The 25,357-nt window shown below is 33.0% G+C and overlaps 3 protein-coding genes across 4 annotated transcripts in view; all 3 read left to right on the forward strand.

Moving 5' to 3' along the window:
* The window catches only part of LOC134712720 (uncharacterized), a 90,953-nt gene extending 77,037 nt beyond the window's left edge, over positions 1-13,916 (forward strand). For both annotated transcript variants that reach the window (XM_063574548.1, XM_063574547.1), the window contains exons 20-32: positions 222-521; positions 857-1,081; positions 2,963-3,100; positions 3,388-3,523; positions 3,757-3,943; positions 5,980-6,101; positions 6,837-7,048; positions 7,582-7,923; positions 8,293-8,387; positions 8,860-8,994; positions 10,783-11,093; positions 11,678-11,839; positions 12,134-13,916. In XM_063574548.1, coding sequence (XP_063430618.1) covers positions 222-521; positions 857-1,081; positions 2,963-3,100; positions 3,388-3,523; positions 3,757-3,943; positions 5,980-6,101; positions 6,837-7,048; positions 7,582-7,923; positions 8,293-8,387; positions 8,860-8,994; positions 10,783-11,093; positions 11,678-11,839; positions 12,134-12,200 — 2,432 coding nt within the window. In that variant the 3' untranslated portion in view covers positions 12,201-13,916. The remainder of the gene's footprint in view (positions 1-221; positions 522-856; positions 1,082-2,962; positions 3,101-3,387; positions 3,524-3,756; positions 3,944-5,979; positions 6,102-6,836; positions 7,049-7,581; positions 7,924-8,292; positions 8,388-8,859; positions 8,995-10,782; positions 11,094-11,677; positions 11,840-12,133) is intronic.
* A 3,141-nt stretch (positions 13,917-17,057) lies between these two features.
* LOC134711109 (uncharacterized) lies at positions 17,058-17,801 on the forward strand. The gene has a single exon (XM_063571554.1). It carries the CDS (start codon positions 17,058-17,060, stop codon positions 17,799-17,801), a length of 744 nt encoding a protein of 247 aa, XP_063427624.1.
* Positions 17,802-22,972: 5,171 nt separating this feature from the next.
* LOC134711110 (uncharacterized) lies at positions 22,973-23,721 on the forward strand. The gene has a single exon (XM_063571555.1). It carries the CDS (start codon positions 22,990-22,992, stop codon positions 23,719-23,721), a length of 732 nt encoding a protein of 243 aa, XP_063427625.1. The 5' UTR covers positions 22,973-22,989.
* Positions 23,722-25,357: the final 1,636 nt, after the last annotated feature.

Below are 25,357 nucleotides of genomic sequence, written 5' to 3' on the forward strand. Positions count from 1 at the left end.
AAAAGAAAGTTATTCTATTGGTCAAGGAAGATGGGGACATATAGATTACTTGAGTTGATCAGTGAGATTTTTCATGATCAGAGAGACTTTTCACCGATTACTAGAAAGAGGCTCTTTGATTATTTTTTATATTTTATCAGTTTATATCCAGTAAAAAATTGATTGTTATGAGCACTTACACCCTTTATTGTACATAAAGAGAGTTATGTGTTATCTTGTAGCCCAGCATTCCTGTGAAGATGAAGTATTAGACAACATAATGATGGCCAAGGGTATTGATGAACCATTTGACCAGTACCCAGGCTTGGTAGAATTCCTCAATGATAACCATACCTATGCTGTATCATCCGAGGGGACAACAGACCTGCCAAGTATTAGGATTGTAGTAAATAGACACAAATCTCTCCTGGAGTCACTGTTCCCTATGGCTAAACTAGTGTTTAATCACCTCCAAGGAAACATTACCCATAATACAACACACTGGGTCATGAATGTGACTGGGAAAATACAAGAATGTCCAGGCATGTATATATTGTAGAGACAACTAATGTTCAATTTATTTTCTCAGAAAATGTGTTTTTTTTTGTGGCCGTTTTTTTATGAAGGGGAAGGGGGTAGGGGTCAAATAAGTTAATGATTATGACTTGTGATTAATGAAAGGAAATGTGTTTTGTAGGAAATCATTGAACAAAATCTCATATGAGATATATATTTTAAGATCTTCCTTGAATGTGACAAAAGTCTCTTTACTATATGAGATTATGATTGAAAAAAGAAAGGATTTTGAATTTTTTGGACAAATGGAAAATATCTTTAAGACAGAAAATGTTTTTACTCTTTTCTTCTTGTTTCCTAGGTGTTTTAAGTATCAATTTAACAGATCCAGGATACCCTACTGAACCTCTGTACCAGTTTGTAGCTCAAGTCAGGTGCCCTAAAACGTTTGAACTGTCTTTTGCTGTACCCACTGGTGACAAGAGTTATCTCGACAAGGAATTTGCACTCAGTGTCAAAGACAAAGATACAGTGCATCAGTTGTTTGTTTTTAAACCTGCAGGAAGAAAAAACGTTTACATGTCAGGTATGGCTATATATTTAGATACCAAAATTTTAATTTCATAAGAATTAAACTTTTTGTTATAAAATGTAGCTTAATAGATTTGTATATAGTCAAACCTGATTTTATGGCCACTTGTATTGAACAATCACCAATCCAAATATCACTTATTTCTAATTATTTAACATACATGTGATGGACTGTGAAACTCAGATCAGGAGATTTGGAAATTTTGGTCAGGAGATTAGGACTCAGATCAGGAGGTTTTTTATCGACATTAATTTTGTCGTAAATGTAACCATATGAATTAGAAATTGTGTTTTTTCTACAAATTGTAATATGTTTAAAGTACCCTTATGGTCCCTTATTGCCTTTCAATTTGAATAAAATAAAATATTAAGAAAAATCTGTTTCCTGTTTTAAAAAATAGTTTTGTTTTGTTTTTGATAAATGATTGTTCACTGCTTGCAAATAAACCATTATATTTATCTATCTTATCTGTATAGATTTTTATTCATGTCTCCATCTCCTTATCATTGGTAAATGTATAGACAAATAAGAAAGAAATAAGCTCTACATGTTTGTTTGCAACATCATAAATTAATTAAAAGAATAACAAACACTAACAGTAGTACTGAATGGCTTTTAAGCATTATGAAAGTCATATTTGTAGAAAACTTAAAAAGACTTAAACATTGTAAAATGTTTTGCTATTTCTAGCTTACACAATAAAATCTTGTATATTCTAACATCTACAATTCTCAAACCCAAGGTTTTATAATCCCAAATAAACTAACTAAAACTTTAAATTAGAACTGTAATTAGTCTAAATGTACATATTGTATATACCGGTCTCTTAACCAATAAACAGATTTATAATATAAACTTCAATTTAATCCATGAAAGAAGGTCTAGATTGCTAAAATAATTTATAAATTTATATTTTTTTATTTGTCCTAAAACATTTAAATTCATTTAATCAACATCCTTTTATGATTATTTGATTAAAATATTAATCATTTATAGTCTTTTTACAATTTACATCTTTAAAAGCAAAATAACTGAAAACAGGATAAAACAAAGGGAAGTAACAAAAATGTATTTCAATATTCCCAATACACATCGTTTTTATAACACAACGGCAGTTAGTCAGAGGTAAACATCGTTGATTACAAGTATGTTTGACACCCCAGCTGTCAAGTGAAGCCAATTAATTATACATCTTCTTTGATGTACAGGTAAAATTTAACACAGGTGTCAATTACACCCGTACAGTAGTAAGAAATGATCAAATATGGCGTCTGAAAATTTTCATTCATGAAATATTTCATACACGGGAGTTTTTTCTCCTAAACGGGAGGACGGGAGTAGACCCCTGAAAACGGGAGTTTTGTACTCCCGTCGGGAGGTTCACATGTATGATTTAAGTTCAACTTGTGTTAGGAGTGAAATAAGCTATTCAAATGGAGCTATTAGCAGTTATATGATAGTGTCCAAGATTTGCAAAAATCACCATGATGAATTTAATGATTACATAATACAATTAGCATGGCTAGAGAAATAAACTTTTTTTTTAACAGTTATAAGGAAAAGAGATAAAATTATATTTTAATTGAATTAAACATACTTAAAAGTCTGGAATCTGTAAAGTAGTCCTTCCTCAAGCTAAGATGAATATTGTTACATAAATGCTTTCTTCTATTAAATTTGGCAACCTGTATTCAAAGACCACCTGTATTAAGAGACACCACTTTTGTCTTCTCCATTGAGTGGTGTTGGTTACAATAAAGATTTTTATGCACAGCATACTACAGTTGGTGGCTTAATGTATTCAAGTTAGTGATCTCCAATAGTAAATAAGCAGTAAATTCACTCCTTGTCAAGTTAATTTTTGTTGTTTTCTAGGTTCTACACAAGGACAAGTTACAACAACCAAAGATTCCAAACAACCTTCACATTTTTCTATTCCATTCATGGCTACAGTGATTGGTGTAGTTGTCTTGTTACTATTTATAGCTGCCTTTGGAATGATGGTTAAATTTGGTAAGTTTCAACACTTACTTTGCAAATTCAATCCTTACAGCTTAAAGTTTCTGAAAAACTAATTTTCTCTTCAAGCACATTTTCATATTTTAATTTATTCAAACAACCGTTCAGATTTGTCACGAAAGTAGAAAATTCACAGATTTTACAGTTAAGTATCAAATATTCTAAATCTATGATAGGTCAAACTCTCAATCCCCCAGAACACACTGGATCATTATATTAGCAGCTACTGATATAAAAAACTATATACCTAAATGTTTGTATGTTCCAATATTTTATTTCAGGTCAACCTACAAGTGATGTATTAGAATTCAAGTGGTGCCACTTAGTGTTAATGGTAGGATATATTTCCTTCCATTTCCTATTTGCTGTGTGTGCCTCCATGACAGTGTTTGTTCTCATCATTGTTGCAGTTAATAGGTAAGTGGACAGTTTGTCTTTCAATGTATTTCACATGTCTTTGTGTTCTCTGCTGCATTTAATTAAATAGTTTTAATGTTTTGGAGATACCATTTTATTGCTATAGTAATTTATAATATGTCTAATTAAACAATATTGCTCTTCATTATAAACCTGTTTTACTTATTTTAGATTTTTCGAATGGTTTCATCAGCGATATGAATTCTAAATGAAATTTCCTTTTAATGTTACAGTGACACAACAGCTTTCCTGAAGAACTACCAACAACAGAGATCAGTCAAATCGGCCTTTACACATCTAGAACTAGATCATATGGAGCGCCACCTTCTGGCTGAAATCCACCGTCAAAATTCTGTAGCTAATTCTAGTAAACAAATGTGTGACCAGCAGATGCTTCTTATTATTGACAATCTGAATGATGTAAGTCTTGTTTTTAACCTGAAAAAATCTTCTATCAGAGATTATTAAATAAAGGAAATCCTTGTATAGTATGCACTTCTAGATTGATTGATTGGTGCTTGCTTAATGTCTAATGGTAATTTACACTTTAAAAAGTAAGGCAGTTTGTAGTCGAGAGAAATTCACATAAAAAGCTACTCACTAAATTAGTGTGTTACAATCAATTACAACTTACATTAACAATTATGTGGAATGATCAATCTGCCCTATCTGATCTTAATAATATAATTTAGTCTATATGATATTGGTATACAGTGTTTGGTTCCATGAAGATAGTTTCTTTTTTATTAGAGATTGTTTACAATTCCAAAGTTACAGGACTTGATTTGTGAAAATTAAGTGGTCACATACTTCCTTTGTTCGAAGTTTATTGTTTTTGTCCTTGATATATGTTCATTTAGGTTTGCATGTCTATCTATTTTCAATCAATTAGTAATTGATTATCTATAGGAAAAACCAAGCATTTAGCAACAGATTAATTAGGGCCCCGCCTTAAGGCGGGTCACCTTATAGTGATCAGTCTGTCCGTCCGTCTGTCCGTTCGTCCGTAACACTTTCGTGTCCGCTCCATAACTAGAGAACCATTATGATTTCATACTTTATACTTTACATGTTTATTAACTACCACTAGAGGGCGTGTCATGATGTATGTACAACTTCCTAGGTCAAAGGTCAAGGTAAAAAAACTTTGGTTTCAGTTGACAACCATGTGTCCTGTGGTGAAGATCGTGTCCGCTCTATATCTTGAGAACCATTATGATTTCAAAGTTTATACTTGACATCTATTTTAACCAACACCAGAGGGTGTGTCATGATGTATGTACAACTTCCTAGGTCAAAGGTCAAGGTCAAAAACTTTGGTTTCAGTTGACAACCCTGTGTCTTTTGGTGAAGATCGTGTCCGCTCGGCTCCATTTCTAGATAACCGTTATGATTTTATACTTAATACTTGACATGATTATTATCCAACACCAGAGGGTGTGTCATGATGTATGTACAACTTCCTAGGTCAAAGGTCAAGGTCAAAAACTTTGGTTTCAGTTGACAACCCCGTGTCCTGTGGTGAAGATCGTGTCCGCTCCATATCTAGATAACCGTTATGATTTCAAAGTTTATACTTGTCATCCATTTTAACCACCACCAGAGGGCGTGTCATGATGTATGTACAACTTCCTAGGTCAAAGGTCAACGTCAAAAAAACTTTGATTTCAGTTGACAACCCTGTGTCCTGTTGTGAAGATTGTGTCCGCTCTATATCTTGAGAACCGTTATGATTTCAAATATTATACTTGACATCCATTTTAAGCAACACAAGAGGGTGTGTCATGATGTATGTACCACTTCCTAGGTCAAAGGTCTGTCTGTCTGTCTGTTGGTCTGTCCATCGCTAACAAATTTGAACCACACTATATTTTGAGAGGACAGCTGTTATTATTTCATACCTGACAAACGTTTTCAACTTAACATATATATTAACCAACACCAGAAAATGTGTCATAATGTATGCATTCTAGGTCAAAGGTCAGTCCGTTGGTATGTCCATCCGTTTGTTGTTCTTAACAAATTGTGTCTGCTCTTCCTCTCCAGAACCGTTAATATTTCATACTTTATACTTGGTGGGTCATAACATATTGAAGGCATAATTCTAAAAATATGTGACAAATATCAATTGGGCAGCACCTTTAAACATATTGTTCAAACATCAATCCATATATCCAGAAGTCAACTTAGAGTAGTCAACAATGAGTTCACATCATGCAGTCATATCACTATTATACTATGAAAGTAAGTTGAGAATATTTATCAGTTTTAATCAGTTTTTATGTAATAACTTCAAATAATGCTTCATATCATATTATCCATACAACTTATTTACCCCACGTTATTGACAGCGGGGCCCACAGAGATGGCTCCCATCTCAATGATATCTAGTTATTTTAAAGGCACTACTTGGATTTTTTAACTTCTTTCACTAAGATGATATGATTTCATTTCAGTTGAGGAAGGAGATAGAGAGAAACACTACAGAAGATATTGTCAAGAAAGACATTCACAATTTATTGGGCAATCAGATGAAAACACTGGCACAAAAGTTTACTACTAATATAGATATCTTTAGGTATGTTTATAATTTCTCTAAGATATATACATAAAAAATGTTCAAACACTAATATTTCACACATTGTAAGATGCTTTAACATTTAAAGTTATATGATTTCATTATTTGAATTCAGCCAATGAGACAATATAATCTTGTCACACCATCCCATCACATATCAAATCTGTTATTATAACCCCGCTTTAAAAAAGGGGGGGTATACTGTTTTACCTCTGTCTGTCTGTCAGTCCGTCCCATGAATATTTTTCGTCGCATTTTTCTCAGGAACTACAATACAAGGATTTCTGAAATTTGGTTTCAGGGTTTATCTAAGTCAGCTATACTGTGTGATGCGTTTTCATATTGATCACTTAACAACTTCCTGTTTACTGAACACATGTATGATTTTACACATGAAAGCCAAGTTGAAAATTTTCGTCACACTTTTCTCAGGAACTACAATATAAGGATTTCTGAAATTTGGTTTCAGGATTTATATAAGTCAGCTATACCGTGTGATGCGTTTTCAGATTCATCACTCGACAACTTCCTGTTTACCGAACACTTGCATATTTTTACACTATTTATATTATCCACTTGCGGTTGGGGTATCATCAGTGAACAGTAGCTCGCAGTTTCACTTGTTGTGTTTTGTTTCGTATTCAACCCACAACACAATATTAGTTATCCTTTTATCCGCTCTTAGTATTCAACCCATGATCTAATACAATCAAAACAATTTAAATTTTATTTCAGAGAAAGATTTGAAAGTTATATAAAGTTTATGAGACAGAAATTTACCACAGAGTTACAACAGACATATAGAAGTATGGAACAGAATAAATGGTTAACTACAGCACAGTTCTTACGTAGATCTGTCAAGAATGTCAGAGATCTGGAAAATCTACCTACTAGACCATTCTTACAGTGGTTAGGAATACCTGAAGATTTAACTCAGTTGTCTTTAGGTGAGTAAAACCAGAAAAATCTATCAACTAGACATCCTTCAAAGATTAAAATACATGAAAGTTTAAATCAGTTGTCTTTAGCTGAATAGAATATTTGCCAATCAGACCATTCTAAGAGTGATTAGGAATAAGTGAAGATTTAAATCAGTTGTCACTTAGATGAGAAATACCTGAAATGTCTTCTAATCATATTATTCTAAGACTGGTTAGGAATACTTAAAAGATTGAAATCAATTGTCTTTTAGATGAGTAAAAGGACGGACTATCCAAACACTATACTCCTCCTGCTTTAGGAATTGGAAGTATGTTATGTATTAAAATTGCAGAAAATGAACCGTGGATTGAGGAAAATTTGTATTTTCACAGATATTTTGATATCATGGTTTGGCCAAAGTCTACATAAATTCCTAAAAGAGATTGGTAATTCAGTGGATATTGGAATTGGTGGTTCATCATTAACCATGAAATTCTGTGACAATTAGTATCCAACAAATTATAATTAATCCACAGTAAATGAAATGTGTTTATTGCAGACAAACCAATCCCTGTTCCTGTATTACCAAAGTTTGATGATGTTTTCATTCCTGGACCAAAAGTTAGTCCAAGTCCAGCAACCAACACACGTTCAGAAAGAACTCATCAGTATCATAACTTCTGGATCCAGCCAGACATGTTACATAGCAACCATTCTCAAGGTCAGAGTGACCCCTACAGAGAGGAAGAAGCCAGTAGTTACAGTGGATATATGATATTCTTTGCCTTCATGGTTGTCATAGATGTGGTTTGGTTTCTACATCGCATGTTAAAAGCTGTGGGAGTCTGTAGTCTGATATTATATGGATATCCTATTTATGTTGACATCAGAGACAAAACAGGTAACTATTTTAATGTCCATGTGGTTATCTTATCTCTAATATAAGAGATTTGATGGGTTGGTGTAAGAGTTTGTAGTCTGATATTATATGGATATCCTATTTATGTAGACATCAGAGACAAAACAGGTTAATACTTAAATGTTGCCTTGGTTATCGAATTTGTTAGACAAATGTTTAAAAAAAAAAAGGAAATTAAATACTTGGTGAAATAGGTGAAATAAAGTTGGATTAATTGAAAAGTATTATAATGCAAATGTGTGCTTGAGATTTATCTTTAAACCATTTTGATTCTTGCTTGTCATCAGTAAGGCATTTTTTACAGAAAAATAATCTAGTATATTTAGCTATTAATTTTTTATTTGTTTGTAGATCCAACACAAGAAGTAGATGATGAAACTGCTAAACGACAAAAAAGATTGTTTAAATCAGGATTCTGTAAAACATTGAGGGATTTAATGCTAAAGGTGAAGTATCATCCATTCTGATTCTCCAAAACTTATAATGTACGGTACCAACCAAATTTATGTAGAAAATAGCTTGTGGTTCAGGAGTAAATGATGTAATATACTCATTAAAACAAGGACAGCATCAATTTATATGTGTTAACTTCTACACTTTTCCAATGTTTAGTGGAAGGGAGAAAAATTTGGTTTATCATACTTTCTGCTATCTTACATCTTTAAAATGCTTGAGGTACGAGGGATGGTAGGTTGGTTAGTAATCCTCCGTTTTGTTTAAAAATAAACATTTAATGGTAGCAAAACAAAAAAAATCTAATATCAAGGACTTATTAGAATGATTTTTACTTGATGAAAAGAATCAAATCTTACAACACTCTTTAAAAGTTATAACCTTAAACTCAAAAGAAATGTATAAGATATATTTAACAAGGTAAAAACTAACAAGAAATATATTAGAAATATTTTACATTTTCAGTCAATGGTCAGTATGTTTGTCCCCAAGGTGATAGCTACAGTGTTTGTTTGTTTGTTTGTTTATGTGTTGTCAATGGCAACATTTCATTTTGTCAACAGAGAAACGTTTAGTTATCTAGGATATTACAATAATATGGTAAGTAAGAATACTTTAGTCTTAGTGCTTTGTCTTAAGTTATACCCCCGCTTTAAAAAAGGGGGGGGATACTGTTTTACCTCTGTCTGTCCATCCGTCAGTCCGTCCCATGAAACTTTCGTCACATTTTTCTCAGGAACTACAATACAAGGATTTCTGAAATTTGGTTTCAGGGTTTATCTAAGTCAGCTATACTGTGTGATGCATTTTCAGATTGATCACTTGACAACTTCCTGTTTACCGAACACTTGTATGATTTTACACATGATAGCCAAGTTGAAGATTTTTGTCGCATTTTTCTCAGGAACTACAATACAAGGATTTCTGAAATTTGGTTTCAGGGTTTATCTAAGTCAGCTATACAGTGTGATGCATTTTCAGATTGATCACTTGACAACTTCCTGTTTACCGAACACTTGTATGATTTTACACATGATAGCCAAGTTGAAAATTTTCGTCTAATTTTTCTCAGGAACTACAATACAAGGATTTCTGAAATTTGGTTTCAGGGTTTATCTAAGTCAGCTATACCATGTGATGCGTTTTCAGATTGATCACTTGAAAACTTCCTGTTAACCGAACACTTGTATGATTTTACACATGATAGCCAAGTTGGAAATTTTCATCACACTTTTCTCAGGAACTACAATACAAGGATTTCTGAAATTTGGTTTCAGGAGTTATATAAGTCTGCTTTACGGTGTGATGCCTTTTCAGATTCATCACTCGACATCTTCCTGTTTACCGAACACTTGTATGATTTTACACATGATAGCCAAGTTGAAAATTTTCGTTACACTTTTCTCAGGAACAACAATACAAGGATTTCTTAAATTTGGTTTCAGGGTTTATATAAGTCAGCTATACCGTGTGATGCGTTTTCAGATTCATCACTGGACAACTGCCTGTTTACCGAACACTTGTATGATTTTACACATGATAGCCAAGTTGAAAATTTTCGTCACACTTTTCTCAGGAACTACAATACAAGGATTTCTGAAATTTGGTTTCAGGATTTATATAAGTCAGCTATACCTTGTGATACGTTTTCAGATTCATCACTCGACAACTTTCTGTTTACCGAACACTTGCATATTTTTACACAATTTATATTATCCACTTGTGGCGGGGGTATCATCAGTGAGCAGTAGCTCGCAGTTTAACTTGTTTTATATGTTGTGTCTTGTGAACTATTATTTGTGACCAGCAGATGCTTATTATTATTTGATATATTACCATTAAAATATATTTGTTGTCATTACTTTACCCATTACAGTAATCTTAAGTGATGATAAAAAGTAAAAATAACAAAAATACTGTCACTAATGAAAAGTTACTTAATTATCAAATGAATATGACAAAATCAAAAACTCAACACATCAAATGAATGCAAAACAACTGTCATATAAATCTTAAACTTGTGTACTATTATTTGTCTATTTGTCTTTTTATTTTAAGTCATGACATTGTCAGTTTGTTTTTGATCTATGAGTTTGAATGTGGCTCAATTATGGTTTGTTCCTCTTTTAATCTTGATCTTCTTTTCTTTTTATTATCCAAATGATGAGATACAAATGGGTCTTCCCTGAAAGTTTAATTATAATCAAATGAACAAGAAAATTGAATAAGAATGGGATGAACATTACAATACAAAAGATATTCATATAGAATCAGGATAATTTATAACACATATATTATCATGTTCAAATTGAGATTTTTCTTGTTGCAACAAAAGTCATTGAAAGTATCAATGCAGGTATTATTATTTTTGTCATGTTATTTTTTCAGGATGATCTGCTGAAACTTAATGAGAAATTCATCAACAGACGTTTAGAAACTCATTCTAATCGTATAAACTTGATGCAATATCCTGCATACCAAGAAATAGCCAACTTATATGTACAGCGCCACCTATTCCTGTACAAATCGACAGAGAATCACTTAAAGACAATGCATGGTGCACATTCGTCTTTCTACTGTGACTATCTAAGGTCAATTAATGTGTCAGCAGTGTGTGAAGATGGGATGACCTCTAACCTTCCAGAGGTAATAGTGTCAGCATGTCAATTTGAAAAGATCAGTCCAAGACATTATCTAAGGTATGTTTTTATATTTTCTAGTGTTATAGTGCCAAAGAAGTTGGCTCTACAGTTACATGCTAGATGGATCCTTTTGAAAGCAGATTCTGATATTAAACAAGAAATATAAGGAATCGTAAGCACTAAGCACCATCTAACTAGAATTAAAGCATACAATAGCTTTGACAACATTGTAAACACAATTACTTTGACAACATTGTAAACACAATTATTTTTTTCAGTGTCTTCGAAAAAACCCAAGATTTATAAACTACTGTGCTCCATACATGGTTTGTCATATTATGCCCTTGATTGAGTAAGATCACATGAAATCAAAGACCAAAACAATTCTCATGATTAAATTCAGTGGTGCATGACAATAATAATTCAATAACCAGAAACGTCTAAAGGGCAACATAAAGTCTAACAATAGACTATGGCTGTAGTAAAGAGTAGACTGTTCAATAAAATGCTTGTTACATTGTTCTGATATGATTCTAATTTGCAGGCACAAAGCTTAGAGAGACCAACATCTCTGACTCACAGTTGGATGATTTGTTCATTATGATACTAGTTACATTGTTCTGAATGCTTGTCCTTTTCAGGCACACCACTTCAGAGACGAACATTTCTGACTTACAAATGGATGAGTTTTTGTTCAGTATACGGAAGCTCATAGAGGATACCTGTTACATTGTGCTGATATTTATGTCAGTTATTATTATAAAGGAGTTGTTGGGAACTGTCATATGGCTCTATATGAAAAGGTTTGTATATATGTTAAAATGTATTGTTGGTGCCATCTATATTAACTTTCCTTTTAACTGAGATTAATTCATTCAGTATTGTAAAGCCTACAACCTTAAAGGGGAACTAGCTATGAGATATAGAAAAATTTTAAATAATTTTTTTTCAATCATTATAGAAAGTGAAATATTGAAATGATAATTCCCTTTTAGCAGCTAGTATGGTGCAATTTTGTCAAAATAAGCTATGAAAACATTGATAATTAATTATTCACTTGCAAGATATATTATTGACAGATTTTGTTTTTTTTACAGATCAGGATTTATAAATCTACGGATTATATTTGAAGCAGATGAACCCCCTAACGTCCCTCAAAGATGAATGACAAGAAATAAGTGATAAATAAACAAGGAATCCCAATATCTTGCCAACTTTCCTGACTGTGTTATAGTTATAATGATATGTTGGTGCTGTTTGGAAATGGATGGCCATGGACAATTAACTGCTGTAAAGATCATTTTCATGGCCCAGATAGAAATAATATTAAATGCATTGTCAATTCATCATTCACCAAGTACAAGTAGTTGACCTTGTTGTGTGAGATGAACATTTGAACCAATCTGCATTACATGTACTAAAACAGTTATATGGCTGTGTATATAATAAAATACTAGTAGTTGAATTGTAGTTCTAGACAATTCTAGTTGTACATGTAATATCATTGTTAGACGTGTCTAGTTATAATATCTGTGCAATAGGTAAAGCTTGCTATCAGCTGTGATGAACAAAATTTTTTTATATATGTTATATGGTAATCATTTGATTTAAATTTCTATGTCAGACAAAAGTTTACATTAAAGACCATAAAATTGTCTTCCTGAAACTATTTTCTACATGGCTTTTTTACCTGATTTTTTTTATATTAAATGTTTTAACTGTTTGCAGCTTTGTTTTAATGTTATTTTAAGAATTTGTTCTAGAAACAATAGACAGTAAATAGTTAGAATTCATAAAATTTCCTCTAGAAATCAAAGTAGAAAGATTACAGAAAATTTAATGTTGAATGCAAAGATGGGTAATGTAGATATGTACTAAGATATGATTTAAATATAAGTTTTATTGAATTCAAATAAAAGAATTGTGTATAAACAATTGTGTTGTTTGGTTCAGTTTTAACATCTAATTTTTCATAATATGAAATTTGTTTGTATATAAAAGATATATATATATATATATAAAGGCTTTAATGGTGCACCAATATGACGATTAGATTAGAGAGGTGCTTATTGTAGGTTACTTCAGTATCTTATGGAAAGTCAGATTTATTGATCATAAACATGCATGGGTACTTATATATTATCTGATATTTGTTCATTGTCATTATCTCAATATATTATATGATGAGAATCATACAGCTCTTTTCAGGGCATCATTAACATTTTACAAATATTTCAAAATGACATGCCTACTTTTACCTAGGGTAATAGGAATTGTATGGAGGTTCGTGGTTAGATCTTGTCCAATATCAGCATATGTGACATTTTATTGTGTCAAATTTTACTTTTTCAACAAGCATATTAAGTTGCTTAAATTTACATCCTTTTGACTTTGGTGGATAGTTGTCTCATTGACAATCATGCCACATCTTGTATTTTATATATATATCAATTATATTTACATGATATGTATTTGTAAAACCTACTGTCTTAAAAATAATATTGGAGAAAACCAGTATGGCATCCCTGATTTAGATGTTACTCTGCATTCTGTTTATAGGTTGTAGTTTTTCTTTGAAATATGGTGCAGTAAAATAGGATCCCTTTATGTTATTACATAACTTCATTTACACAGACATGTTGCTGTATAAACTGACTCTTATAGATACTAATGTTGTTACATGTGTTAACTAAACCATTGCTGTTACAGTTGTTAACTAAGTATGCTTTACTTACTGAAGCATAATAAGATTTTTTTTATGTTTTCATGTATTTTGATTAATGTGTCTTTAACTTTGTTAGTTCTGTTGTTTGTTTTGTCTAATGTGTTTTTGTTTATTTAATTGTATGATCTCTTACATCACTAATGTATGATGTATAAAATAAAAGGAGTATATTATGTATTTTGATATTTTTATTACTGACTACAAATGGTCAACCTTATGATAAAAAAGCTTATCCAATCCAAGTTGTTTATGGTCTATTCTCGGAGTGCTCACTCTTTTCCCTAAAATGGTAAACTCTGTAGCTATCTAAACTAGAGGCTCTAAAGAGCCTGTGTCGCTCACCTTGGTATATGTGAATTAAACAAAGGGAAGCAGACAGTTCATGACAAAATTGTGTTTAGGTGATTGTGATGTGTTTGTACATCTTACTTTACTGAACATTCTTGCTGCTTACAACTATCTCTATCTATTATGAACTTGTCCGTGTAGTTTCAGTGGAAAATGTTAGTAAAAATTTACAAATTATATGAAAATTGTTAAAAATTGATTATAAAGGACAATAACTTCTTAGGGGGTCAATTGACCATTTTGGTCATTTGACTTATTTTTTAGTCTTAAATTGCTGTACATTATTGCTGTTTACAGTTTATCTCTATCTATAATAATATTCAAAATAATAACCCAAAACAGCAAAATTTCCTTAAAATTACCAATTTAGGGGCAGCAACCTAACAACGAGTTGTCCGATTCATCTTAAAATTTCAGGGCAGATAGATTTTGACCAGATAAACAATTTTACCCCTTGTCAGATTTGTTCTAAATGCTTTGGTTTTTGAGTTATAAGCCAAAAACTGCATTTTACCCATATGTTCTATTTTTAGCCGTAGCAGCCATCTTGGTTGGTTTGCCCGGTCACAAAACACAATTTTTTAACAAGATAGCCTAATAATGATTCTGGCTATGTTTGGTAAAATTTGTCCCAGTGGTTTCAGAGGAGAAGATTTTTGTAAAAGATCATGGAGATTTACGAAAAAAGGTTAAAAATTGACTATCAAGGGCAATAACTCTTAAAGGGGTCAACTGACCATTTTGGTCATGTTGACTTATTTGTAAATCTTACTTTGCTGAACATTATTGCTGTTTACAGTTTATCTCCATCTATAATAATATTCAAGATTATAACCAAAAACAGTAAAATTTCCTTAAAATTACCAATTTAGGGGCAGCAACCCAACAATGGGTTGTCTGATTCATCTAAAAATTTCAGGGCAGATAGATCTTGACCTGATAAACAATTTTACCCCTTGTCAGATTTGCTCTAAATGCTTTGGTTTTCGAGTTATAAGCCAAAAACTGCATTTTACCCTGATGTTCTATTTTTAGCCATGGCGGCCATGTTTTTTGATGAAATGGGAATTAAAACACAAACTTTTTTCTAGATACCCTAGGAATCAATCAGATGAAATTTGGTTTGAATTGGTTCAGTAGTTTCAGAGGAGAAGATTTTTGTAAAAGTTAACGACGACGGACGCAGGACGACGACGCCGGACGCAAAGTGATGGGAAAAGCTCACTGGGCCCTTCGGGCCCGGTGAGCTAGAAATGAAAACAACACATCATAAATATGATGGGTACGAAGCACTTTTCTGGTCTACCTTCATCAGGTCCTCCTAAAGTCGAATATTTAAGTATCAAAGATGAATAAAACCTGAACGGTTGAAGAGCTATAGAACTAAAAAAGAAAAATCCATTTAAAGCCAAATTGCCTGATGGATTTAAACCGTATTTTTTTATAATCTAAATTAAAATCACAGTAATCTTTTAAACAACATTCATGACAATACACAGAACCAAATAGACACTGGCAATATAATAAAACTATGGGAACAGAGTAGAGTTGCTGTAAGCATTGCTCACAATATATTAGTATTATCCCTTAACCTTAAAGTTTATAATTAGATATGGGATAAACCCCAAATGATATATGAAAAACAGGAGGCAAAAACGACAAAAAATCAAATACATTAACAAATCATTAAATTGAAAACTTAAAAAAAAAAAAGGTAAACAGATCATGTTTCGCTGTGGCATCATTAACATAGTCATCAAATTCAAATTATTTAATAAGAAGACATCATCTATATAGCAGAAGAAAGTGAAATAACTAAAATATCGAACTCCAAGGAAAATTCATATCAAAATCTCAAACATTTGGAAAAAAAGGAAAACAATTGTCATATTTCTGACTTGGTACCTTCATTTCCTTATGCAAACAAATTGTGGTTTTAACCAGGTTTTATAGCTAGCTGGACCTCTCACTTTTATGATAAACTCCATTGTATCGGTATATTTGAAAAAAACAGACCTGAAATTTAAAGATGTCAAAAATAGGGGAACAGCAGTCAACATTATGTTAAAAACATCATAATGACATATAGACAAAGCACACAAGCTCAGACACTGGAAAGCAGCTGCAAGCTCTTGGATACCGAGTGTGTTGGGAAATTTAAATTCCATATGCTGATAAATTTTGTTTATTGCTACAAAGGTGGGGATCGTAGCTTATTTTCAAATTAAAATCGTATCGATTGTCTTAGATTCTGGTGCTAAAAATGAGATTAAGGAAGTTTCAAAGGTTAACGTAAATGAACGCGTCTGGGGTATTAAATTATAAGCCTGATTCCTAAAATAACTATCAGCATGTCATAATGTTCTAGTGTTTTTTTTTGTGTATTTCTGTGTCCCGAATATTCCATTCATCTGTATTGTATTCCTGTTATGTAATGTTGTCATTTTAGTGTTATATTTAACATTGCCATAAAAGCGGGAGATTTGTCTAGCTGCAAAATCAGGTTCGACCCACCATTTTTCTTTAAATGTGCTGCACCAAGTCAGGAAAATGTCAATTGTTATCTTAAAATTTATTTATGTGTTTGTTGCATTGTCGTTTGTTTATTTTTGCAATGTAGTGTTTCTGTTGTTTGGTTGTTTTCCTCTTGACGTGTTCATCTCAGTTCTAGTTTGTAACCCTGAATTGTTTTCTCTCAATCGATTGATGACTTTTGAACAGTGGTATACAACTGTTGCCTTTATTTCTTGGAGGGCCTTTGGCATCATCAATATATATGAATGTGCAATTAATTGATCTGGCATCTTTGATCCTCTTGCGATGTTTTTGACAAGTGAACATGAAGTTAATGTATGCTTTCTTTTCATTTATGTTAGTAAAACTTATCTCTTCTGATAAGATTGTATTGTCAGATATGTAATACATTCGTACTAGTAATTGCTATCAACATGTCAAAACTACATGTCCATAGAGGGATAATATTAATTCTATTGTTCGGAGTAGGGCTTCGTGCCGTATCTGTAGTTGACGAAATAAACGTGTTGAGAGAAGAGTTGCGGGATATTAGTGATTTTGTCAAAGTTTTGGTCTACAGGATTGACGAACTTGAAAAAGCAAATAAACTTCTTCAGAGATGTGATTGTCGAGGAGACCACATAGGCAAAACCATAAATCTACATCAGAGTAATAACACAAAAGAAGGGAGCGATAGCCAACGTCTCCATAGTGTCAAAGAATGTGAAACAGAGATATCAAATCAAATCAAAAGACGTTCTGTGTCAGTTAAAGTTGCCTTTCGGGCATATGTGACTGGACCCATTTCCAATCTTGACGATAATCAGATCATATCATTCAGATCTGTTCCATTTCACACGCACAGCGCATTTCATGGCGACAGTGGTGTCTTTACTTCTCCTAAAAGTGGACTTTATGCGTTTTTCTGCACAATATTAGTTTATTATGAACAGAGATTAGAATTTGAAATTGTAAGAGACGGTCATATTTTAGCATATGGTGGAAGCTATGGCAATCAAGCAGAACATAAAGATTACGGAAGCGGGACAACTTCAACAGTAGTACAGCTAAATGCAGGAGAAAAGGTTTACGTTCGAGTTCATGGCAACATTCATCCCTCATCTGGACAGATAATTTTTCAGGGTTTTTCATACTTTATGGGATTCAGTCTGGATTAAGAGATTTATAAGAAATGAACAGACGAAGTACGGCTTCGTTGATATTACGATAATTCTCCGAAGTATTAAATATTTGATATTATCTCGTTTTATTTCAATATCTGTTCTTGAATTGTTGCTGATAGCTGATTGTTTTTTTTGTTGTTGTGTTTAACATCAATGGTTTTTTTTTTATTTTTCAAGACTTTGGCATAGATTACCTTAGCCGTATTTGACACAACATCTTGGAATTTTGGATCCTCAATGCTCTCCAACTTAGTACTTTGTACGAGCGTCACTGATGAGTCTTATGTAGACGAAACGCGCGTCTGGCGTACTAAATTATAATCCTGGTACCTTTGATAACTATTTGGGTTACACAAAAATAAGGATTCGTATCCAGTTGCCATTATATTCTAAGCAAGCTACAGTTAATAAAGCATTCGAATCCAACCCTCATATAAAAGAGGGACAAAAGATACCAAAGGGACAGTCAAACTCATAAATCTAAAACAAACTGACAACGCCATGGCCAAAAATGAAAAAGACAAACAGAAAAACAATAGTACACATGACACAACATAGAAAACTAAAGAATAAACAACACGAACCCCACCAAAAACTAGGGGTGATCTCAGGTGCTCCGGAAGGGTAAGCAGATCCTGCTCCACATGTGGCACCCGTCGTGTTGCTTATGTGATTACAAATCCGGTAAATAGTCTTAATTCGGCAGGTCACATTCATGAAAGGGAAGGGGATTGTAGTTCCGACGTAAGGAACATATCCGATATCATTTGTGAAACGGTTATTCCATAACGGTCAACCAACTCGTGATGGCGTCCGTAAAATTTACGATGGGATGATTTCAACTTCACCATTTGGAATTCTTGGTTTAATAGCTTCCTTGTGAGCAGCAACCCTCTATCAAGAAAATCATGATAGGAAATGCAAGCACGGGAATATCGTATCAATTGGGAGATGCAGGTGCTGCTGGAATGTTGCTACTTAGAAATGGAAAGTTCACAATTGGAAAGCTGAAATCATCTCTTTTGTCGTAAAGTTTTGTTTTCAACCGACCCTCATTGTCAATTTCTAGCTGTAAGTCAAGATATGAAGCCGACTTAACTGTATCTGTAGTATCCTTTATCTCTAGTTCGATGGGATAGATGCGTTCCACATAGTCACCAAATTTTGAATTGTTTAGTGAAAGAACATCATCTATATAGCGGAAAGTAGAGTTATATTTCTTCCTAAGAAGTTCCGGCATGAAGTCAGCCTCATAATAATAAACAAACAAGTCGGCAAATAGAGGGACACAGTTTGTTCCCATTGGAATGTCGACAGTCTGTTGAAAAACACGTCCTCCGAACGTAACAAATATGTTGTCAATCAAGAAATCAAGCATCTTGATAATATCAGTTTCAGAGAATTTTTTGTTTGAATCAGACTGATTCTTTACAAAGTAGGATTTATCCCTCCCTAAGACAAGATACTTGTATCTACGTTGGCCATTCTTTTTTATGAAGCAAAGTTATACCAACTCTTTCAATTTGTCTTTTAGTTTGGAATGTGGAATACTTGTGTAAAGAGTAGAAAAGTCAAAGGTTTTAATACTGTTACAAGATGAAAGAGAGTTAGATTGTATGTACTCTAAAAGATCTTTGGAATTATTAAGTATCCACATCTGATTCACGCCACCTCTAGAATAGGCAGTTTCACAATAACTTTGTAGCCCGTCTTTGATTGCTGATAAAACAGATGTTAATAATTTAGAAAGAGGTTTCGTGGAGCACTTAGAAGACCCAGCAATGTACCGTTGTTTGTAAGGACACTTATGTAGTTTAGGTATCCAATACAGTGATGGAAGATCCAGTTCTTCATCTTTGGTTGGAATTCCAAAGGAACAAAGAACAGACCTATGATTATCCAGGATTTCCTCTGTGGTAAGTGTCGTGAGGGTATATGTTGAGTTTCCAAGTGAATTGTCAATACCTTATTCGTTTATCAAGCAGTTAGTGTAATGGCTTTTACACACAAAAACGATGTTATTTGGGGCTTTGTCTGCGGGAACAACAACATATTTATCATGGAGGTCGGATAGGTGTTTAGCAACATAAGCATCCACATTGTGGTCGCATTTTTGTTGTTGATCCATTTATATTGATAAGATGCATTTCATTTAAAGTAGGTTGCTAAATCCCCCTTCTCATTCCGCTGTTTTTAATTTAATTTCAGCCAAAGTTCATAACCACCTAATACAACACATAAAAATATTTAAACTTCCACCAAGCAAACGTAGTTTGACCTGTATTATGTTCAAATATGATATGACGATATAACCCAAACGAAAACAATTCAAAGCCGTAAACATTAAGTCAGAACACGTGTAAATGTTCCAATATTGAAAACAACACGTTATTAATTTCTTGCGTTCGAAGCGCTTTTCTGGATATACCTTCATCAGGAACGCTCAAAGCCAAACATTTGAAATTTGAAGATGTATAAGTACCGAAACCGTTGAAGAGCTGTATGTCAAAAAATACCTAAAATAAATAGCCAAATTCATCTAAAGCCAACTGATACCATGGTAATGATCTGACTACAGTCATTGCAAAAATCGTAATATTGATCAACGATCCATTAAAATTATTTCGATGTCAAGTGAACGCTGTAATTGGTTAATTCTAAATTAATTAAAATCTAAGCAGACTTTTTTCAGTTCTGCAGTGTGCATGTTATGTCGACTATCATATTGTTGGTTTGTGCGTTTCTCTGTGAGGAATGTTGTTGCGTGTGTCTTTGTCTGTCACATAGTGTTGTCATTTCATCGAAATGTTTTATTAAACATTGTTACAAATAAAGGCAACAGTAGTATACCGCTGTTTTAAAGTTATAAATCAATTGAGAGAAAGCAAATCCCGGAGACAACCTAAAACTGAGGTAAACACATCAACTATAAGATCGAAAAGGAGACATCAGAAACACAGAAGTGCAACAAAAAAAACGACAATGCGAACTATAAGATAACAACTGCCATTTTCCTGATTTTGTACAGGACATTTTAAGATAAGAAAATGGTGGATTGAACCTGGTTTTGTGGCTAGTCAAACCTTTCGCTTTTATGGCAATGTTAAATATAACACTAAAACAATAATACTAAGTGACAGGACTACAGTAAAAATAAATGCAAGAACATTACGGACAGAAAAATACACAAATAAACATTACAATAGGACATTTCGACATGCTAATAGTTATCAAAAGTACCAGGCTTATAATTCAATACACCATACGTGTGTTCCGTCTACACGAGACTCACAAGTGATGCTCAGATAAAAAAAAAGTAAAGAAAGCCAAACAAGTACAAAGTTGAAGAGCATTGAGGACCTAAAATTCCAGAAAGTAGGGCCAAATACGACTACGGTTATTTATACTTGGGATAAGAAAATCCTTAGTATTAAGAATAATCCATACTTTTGGAAACAGTAAACTTATAAAAATTACTATAAAATTTATGTTTATGTCAAAACCGAAGTAGGAAATAAACACAGGATAAAAACGAACACGTTAAACCACCTAGGACAGCACGTAAAACAGCACACAAAAAACATACATTGTTGGCATGACACGGGTTATATAAAAAAGAAGATGTTGTATGATTGCCAATAAGACAACTATCCACAAAAAAACAAAATAAAACAGACATTAACAACTATAGGTCACCGTACGACCTTCAACAATGTTCTTCTCATATATGTAATAATGGTATGATACTAAACCCCTAACGGGAAGGATTGCGCCTGATATTCATATGATGAAGACATAATCTTTCAAGCAGTTTAATTGAAGTCTGGAGCTGGCAGTCAGTTAATTGCTAGTAGTCTGCTGTTATTTATGTATTATTGTCATTTTGTTTATTTTCTTTGGTTACATCTTCTGACATCAGACTTCTTTTGAACTGAATTTTAATGTGCGTATTGTTATGCGTTTACTTTTTTACGATTGGCTAGAGGTATAGGGGAGGGTTGAGATCTCATAAACATGTTTAACCCCGCCGCATTTTTGTGCCTGTCCCAAGTCAGGAGCCTCTGGTCTTTTTTAGTCTTGTATTATTTTTAATTTTAGTTTCTTGTGTACAATTTGGAGTTAGTATGGCGTTCATTGTCACTGAACTAGTTTATATATATTTGTTTAGGGGGCAGCTGAGGGACGCCTCCGTGTGCGGGAATTTCTCGTGCATTGAAAACCTGCATATATTGGTGACCTTCTGCTGTTGTCTATTCTATGATCGGGTTGTTGCCTCTTATATACATTCACCATTTCCATTCTCAATTGTATTGTCACACGATGATAACGTTACAAAAGTGACGTCAAAGGTCAATTTCTAAAATTTTGATATAGTTCAAAATCAGGTTTGTAATTATGGTATTTGATGTATAACATAACAATTACCATTTTATTAATATAGAATTGTGTAAGTAATTAGATAATTAAGAGTATTATCTAGCTATGCCGATATTTCTTCTTAATCAAACTGTATAACAAAGGAATCGTGAACGTATTACTAAACACATTAATGTTGGATAACAAATACTCTGGCACGTTTTATAGTAATGCGAAATCACACTCATCAAAACAGTCATATTCGGGAATACGTCATGTTAGGTAATCAAAAGACCAGATGACGTACATGACCAGCAACGTGGTAAAAATGTCCTTAGTTAGTACAGACAGAGACACATCGACTGTATCAACCAATTTGTGATGGTGTTCATCAAATTTTCGGTGTGTTATTTTTAATCGTTTTTCCTCATAACTTTTTTGGAGCAGTAGCGGGAGGTTTGGATATAGCCAGGTTCATTTCGCCATTTTTTCTTAAAATGTCCTGTAACATAACAAGCCAGAAATAAGGCCGTTGTTATCAAATAGTTCGTTTCTATAATATGTTGGCGTTTGTTTTTGTTGCACTTTTGTGTTCCTGTTGTTCCCTTGTTTTCCTCTTATAGTTGATGTGATTCCCTATGTTTTAGTTTGTAATCCGGATCTGTTTTCTCTCAATCGATTTATGACTTTTGAACACCGGTGTACTACTGTTGCATTTATCTAGGATTTATATCTGTCAGTGATTGCAGAAGAACTTATCACTTCTGACATAAATCTACGTGTTATAGGTGTTATCTATTTGTACAAAGTCAAACCTGCTATCAGAATGTTGGAACTTCAATTCTATATAACTATATCGTCACTTATATTTTTCTGTGTTGGGCTTCATGCTGCAGCTGTAGATGATGAAATGAAATCGTTGAGAGACGAGTTGCTGGAAATAAGAAATTCCTACAAAATTTTGGTCCACAGGATGAATGATTTAGAAAAAACAAATGCAGTTCTTCAGAAATGTGGTTGTCAAAGGAAAAATTTAGCTCAAACCTCGAACAAAAACGACGAATTCATTAATCTAGATGGGATTGAAAGCAAACATTCAAACCAAACAGTGTGGGTGCCAAACCACACCAAAAGACTTTCGGTGTCAGATAAAGTTGCCTTTCGGGCGTATGTGACTGAACATATTTCTAACCTTGGAGACAACCAGATTATACCATTCAGATCTGTTCCATTTGACTCACACAGAGCATTTCATGGCGACAGTGGTGTTTTCACTTCTCCTAAAAGTGGATTGTATGCATTTTTCTGTACAATCTTAGTTTATCCAGGACAGAGGTTAGAATTCGAACTTCTAAAAGACGGTCATGTTTTGGCATATGGTGGAAGTTATGGAAATCAAGCAGAACATAAAGATTACGGAAGCGGGACAACTTCAACAGTAGTACAGCTAAATTCAGGAGAAAAGATGTACGTTCGAGTTCATGGCAATAATCATCCCTCAGCTGGACAGATAATTTTTCAGGGTTTTTCATACTTTATGGGATTCAGTCTGGATTAAGAGATTTATAAGAAATGAACAGACGAAGTACGGCTTCGTTGATATTACGATAATTCTCCGAAGTATTAAATATTTGATATTATCTCGTTTTATTTCAATATCTGTTCTTGAATTGTTGCTGATAGCTGATTGTTTTTTGTTGTTGTTGTGTTTAACATCAATGGTTTTTTTTTAATTTTTCAAGACTTTGGCATAGATTACCTTAGCCGTATTTGACACGTATTTATCCTAGTTTTTCACACTTTATGGGATTCAGTCTGGATTAAAACAAAGCCAAATAAACTCTGATGGATTCCTCGAACGGATGAATTACGCATTTGATCATATGACAATCGTTCTGGAAGTAATACTTATTTGACATTATCTCGAATCTTGTATTAGTAAATTTTATATCTGTTTTATGAATCATTGTTCATTTAGTGTTTTAATGGGGCCTTTTCCAACACTGATCGAGTTGCATATTAACATGTTTTCCTGTGCCGTCAAATGTCAACATCTTTATTTAACCCTTGAGGGACTTCAATATTTAAAAATGTGTCAATGAACGTTTCCGATCAATTATTGTGTGCCAATCAAGTGAAATATTTGCAACCATACTTTAGGCAAGCCGCAATAAATATTTCAATAAAATCCATACTGTGTGTATTTAGGCTTTGTTCAACTCCAATCGAGAAGATACACATTCAGTTAAAGTATGTTAACAGTTATCTTAATCCTCTTTCGCATTCTGTTGCATGTGCCAGGGTACAATGTTTGAATGTGATTATTTGTTTGTGTTTGTACCAAGGATCTGGAATCCTTAAAAGTCGTAAACGGTCATAATTTGAGACATAGAGTCTTCCAGTTCATCATTGGGTTAAATTTTCTATCAAAAAGTTGTGTTTTGGAGTAAATAAATGTAACTATGGTTGGCAAAATTGTCTTTTAGTTGAATATTTGGGATTAATAAGGTATGATCTTCTTTAAACAACTTACAACAAAATTGTTAGTAACCTAACAGAAATAGGTTGTTTGGAATAATATACTTCAGGTTATGTGTAAAGACATTGTGTCAGGAAAAATATGGAAACAGTAGTTAAACAAATTTTTTATCACGACAACGTTTTTTTAAACGACATTGAATACCAATGACGAGTCTTGCAAGATTGCCGACAGAACGCAAATCGTGATAACAATAGTAAAATGCACCGCAGGTCGCAGTTTAATGCGATCTAACAATCACAGAGGTCGAACCTTGAACAGTTAGGCAATTAGGGACACAACATTCGTCTTTATATTATAGCTCTGAATTTAGATTGTGGTTAGTTATTTGGCACAGCATAGTCGTTTCAGAAATAATAAGTTTAAAATTAATTAAACATTTACCTATTAAGGTACACTCCAATATGTATCTCAACTTCAAATTCATGATTAATTTCCACATATCGAAGAACCCCAAGAATTCAATCTTAATATAATGAAATCAAACAAAAACATAGATTTTTTATCTAGCATATCTAAGAACCATATCAGATATCAGGATAAAACATTCTTTTAAAATTAAACAAAGATCAATTCTGGACACCGATTTAGACCAAGTTGTAAAACTGGACCAAATATTAAAAAAAACTCGAGTGACATATTTAGATTCAGCAAG

This window comes from Mytilus trossulus, chromosome 3 (genome assembly GCF_036588685.1).
Source record: "Mytilus trossulus isolate FHL-02 chromosome 3, PNRI_Mtr1.1.1.hap1, whole genome shotgun sequence".
Taxonomy (NCBI): domain Eukaryota; kingdom Metazoa; phylum Mollusca; class Bivalvia; order Mytilida; family Mytilidae; genus Mytilus; species Mytilus trossulus.

Coding starts and splice junctions, on each gene's coding strand:
- LOC134711109 (XM_063571554.1), top strand. CDS start 17,058: ATGTCAAAACTACATGTCCATAGAGGGATAATATTAATTCTATTGTTC.
- LOC134711110 (XM_063571555.1), top strand. CDS start 22,990: ATGTTGGAACTTCAATTCTATATAACTATATCGTCACTTATATTTTTC.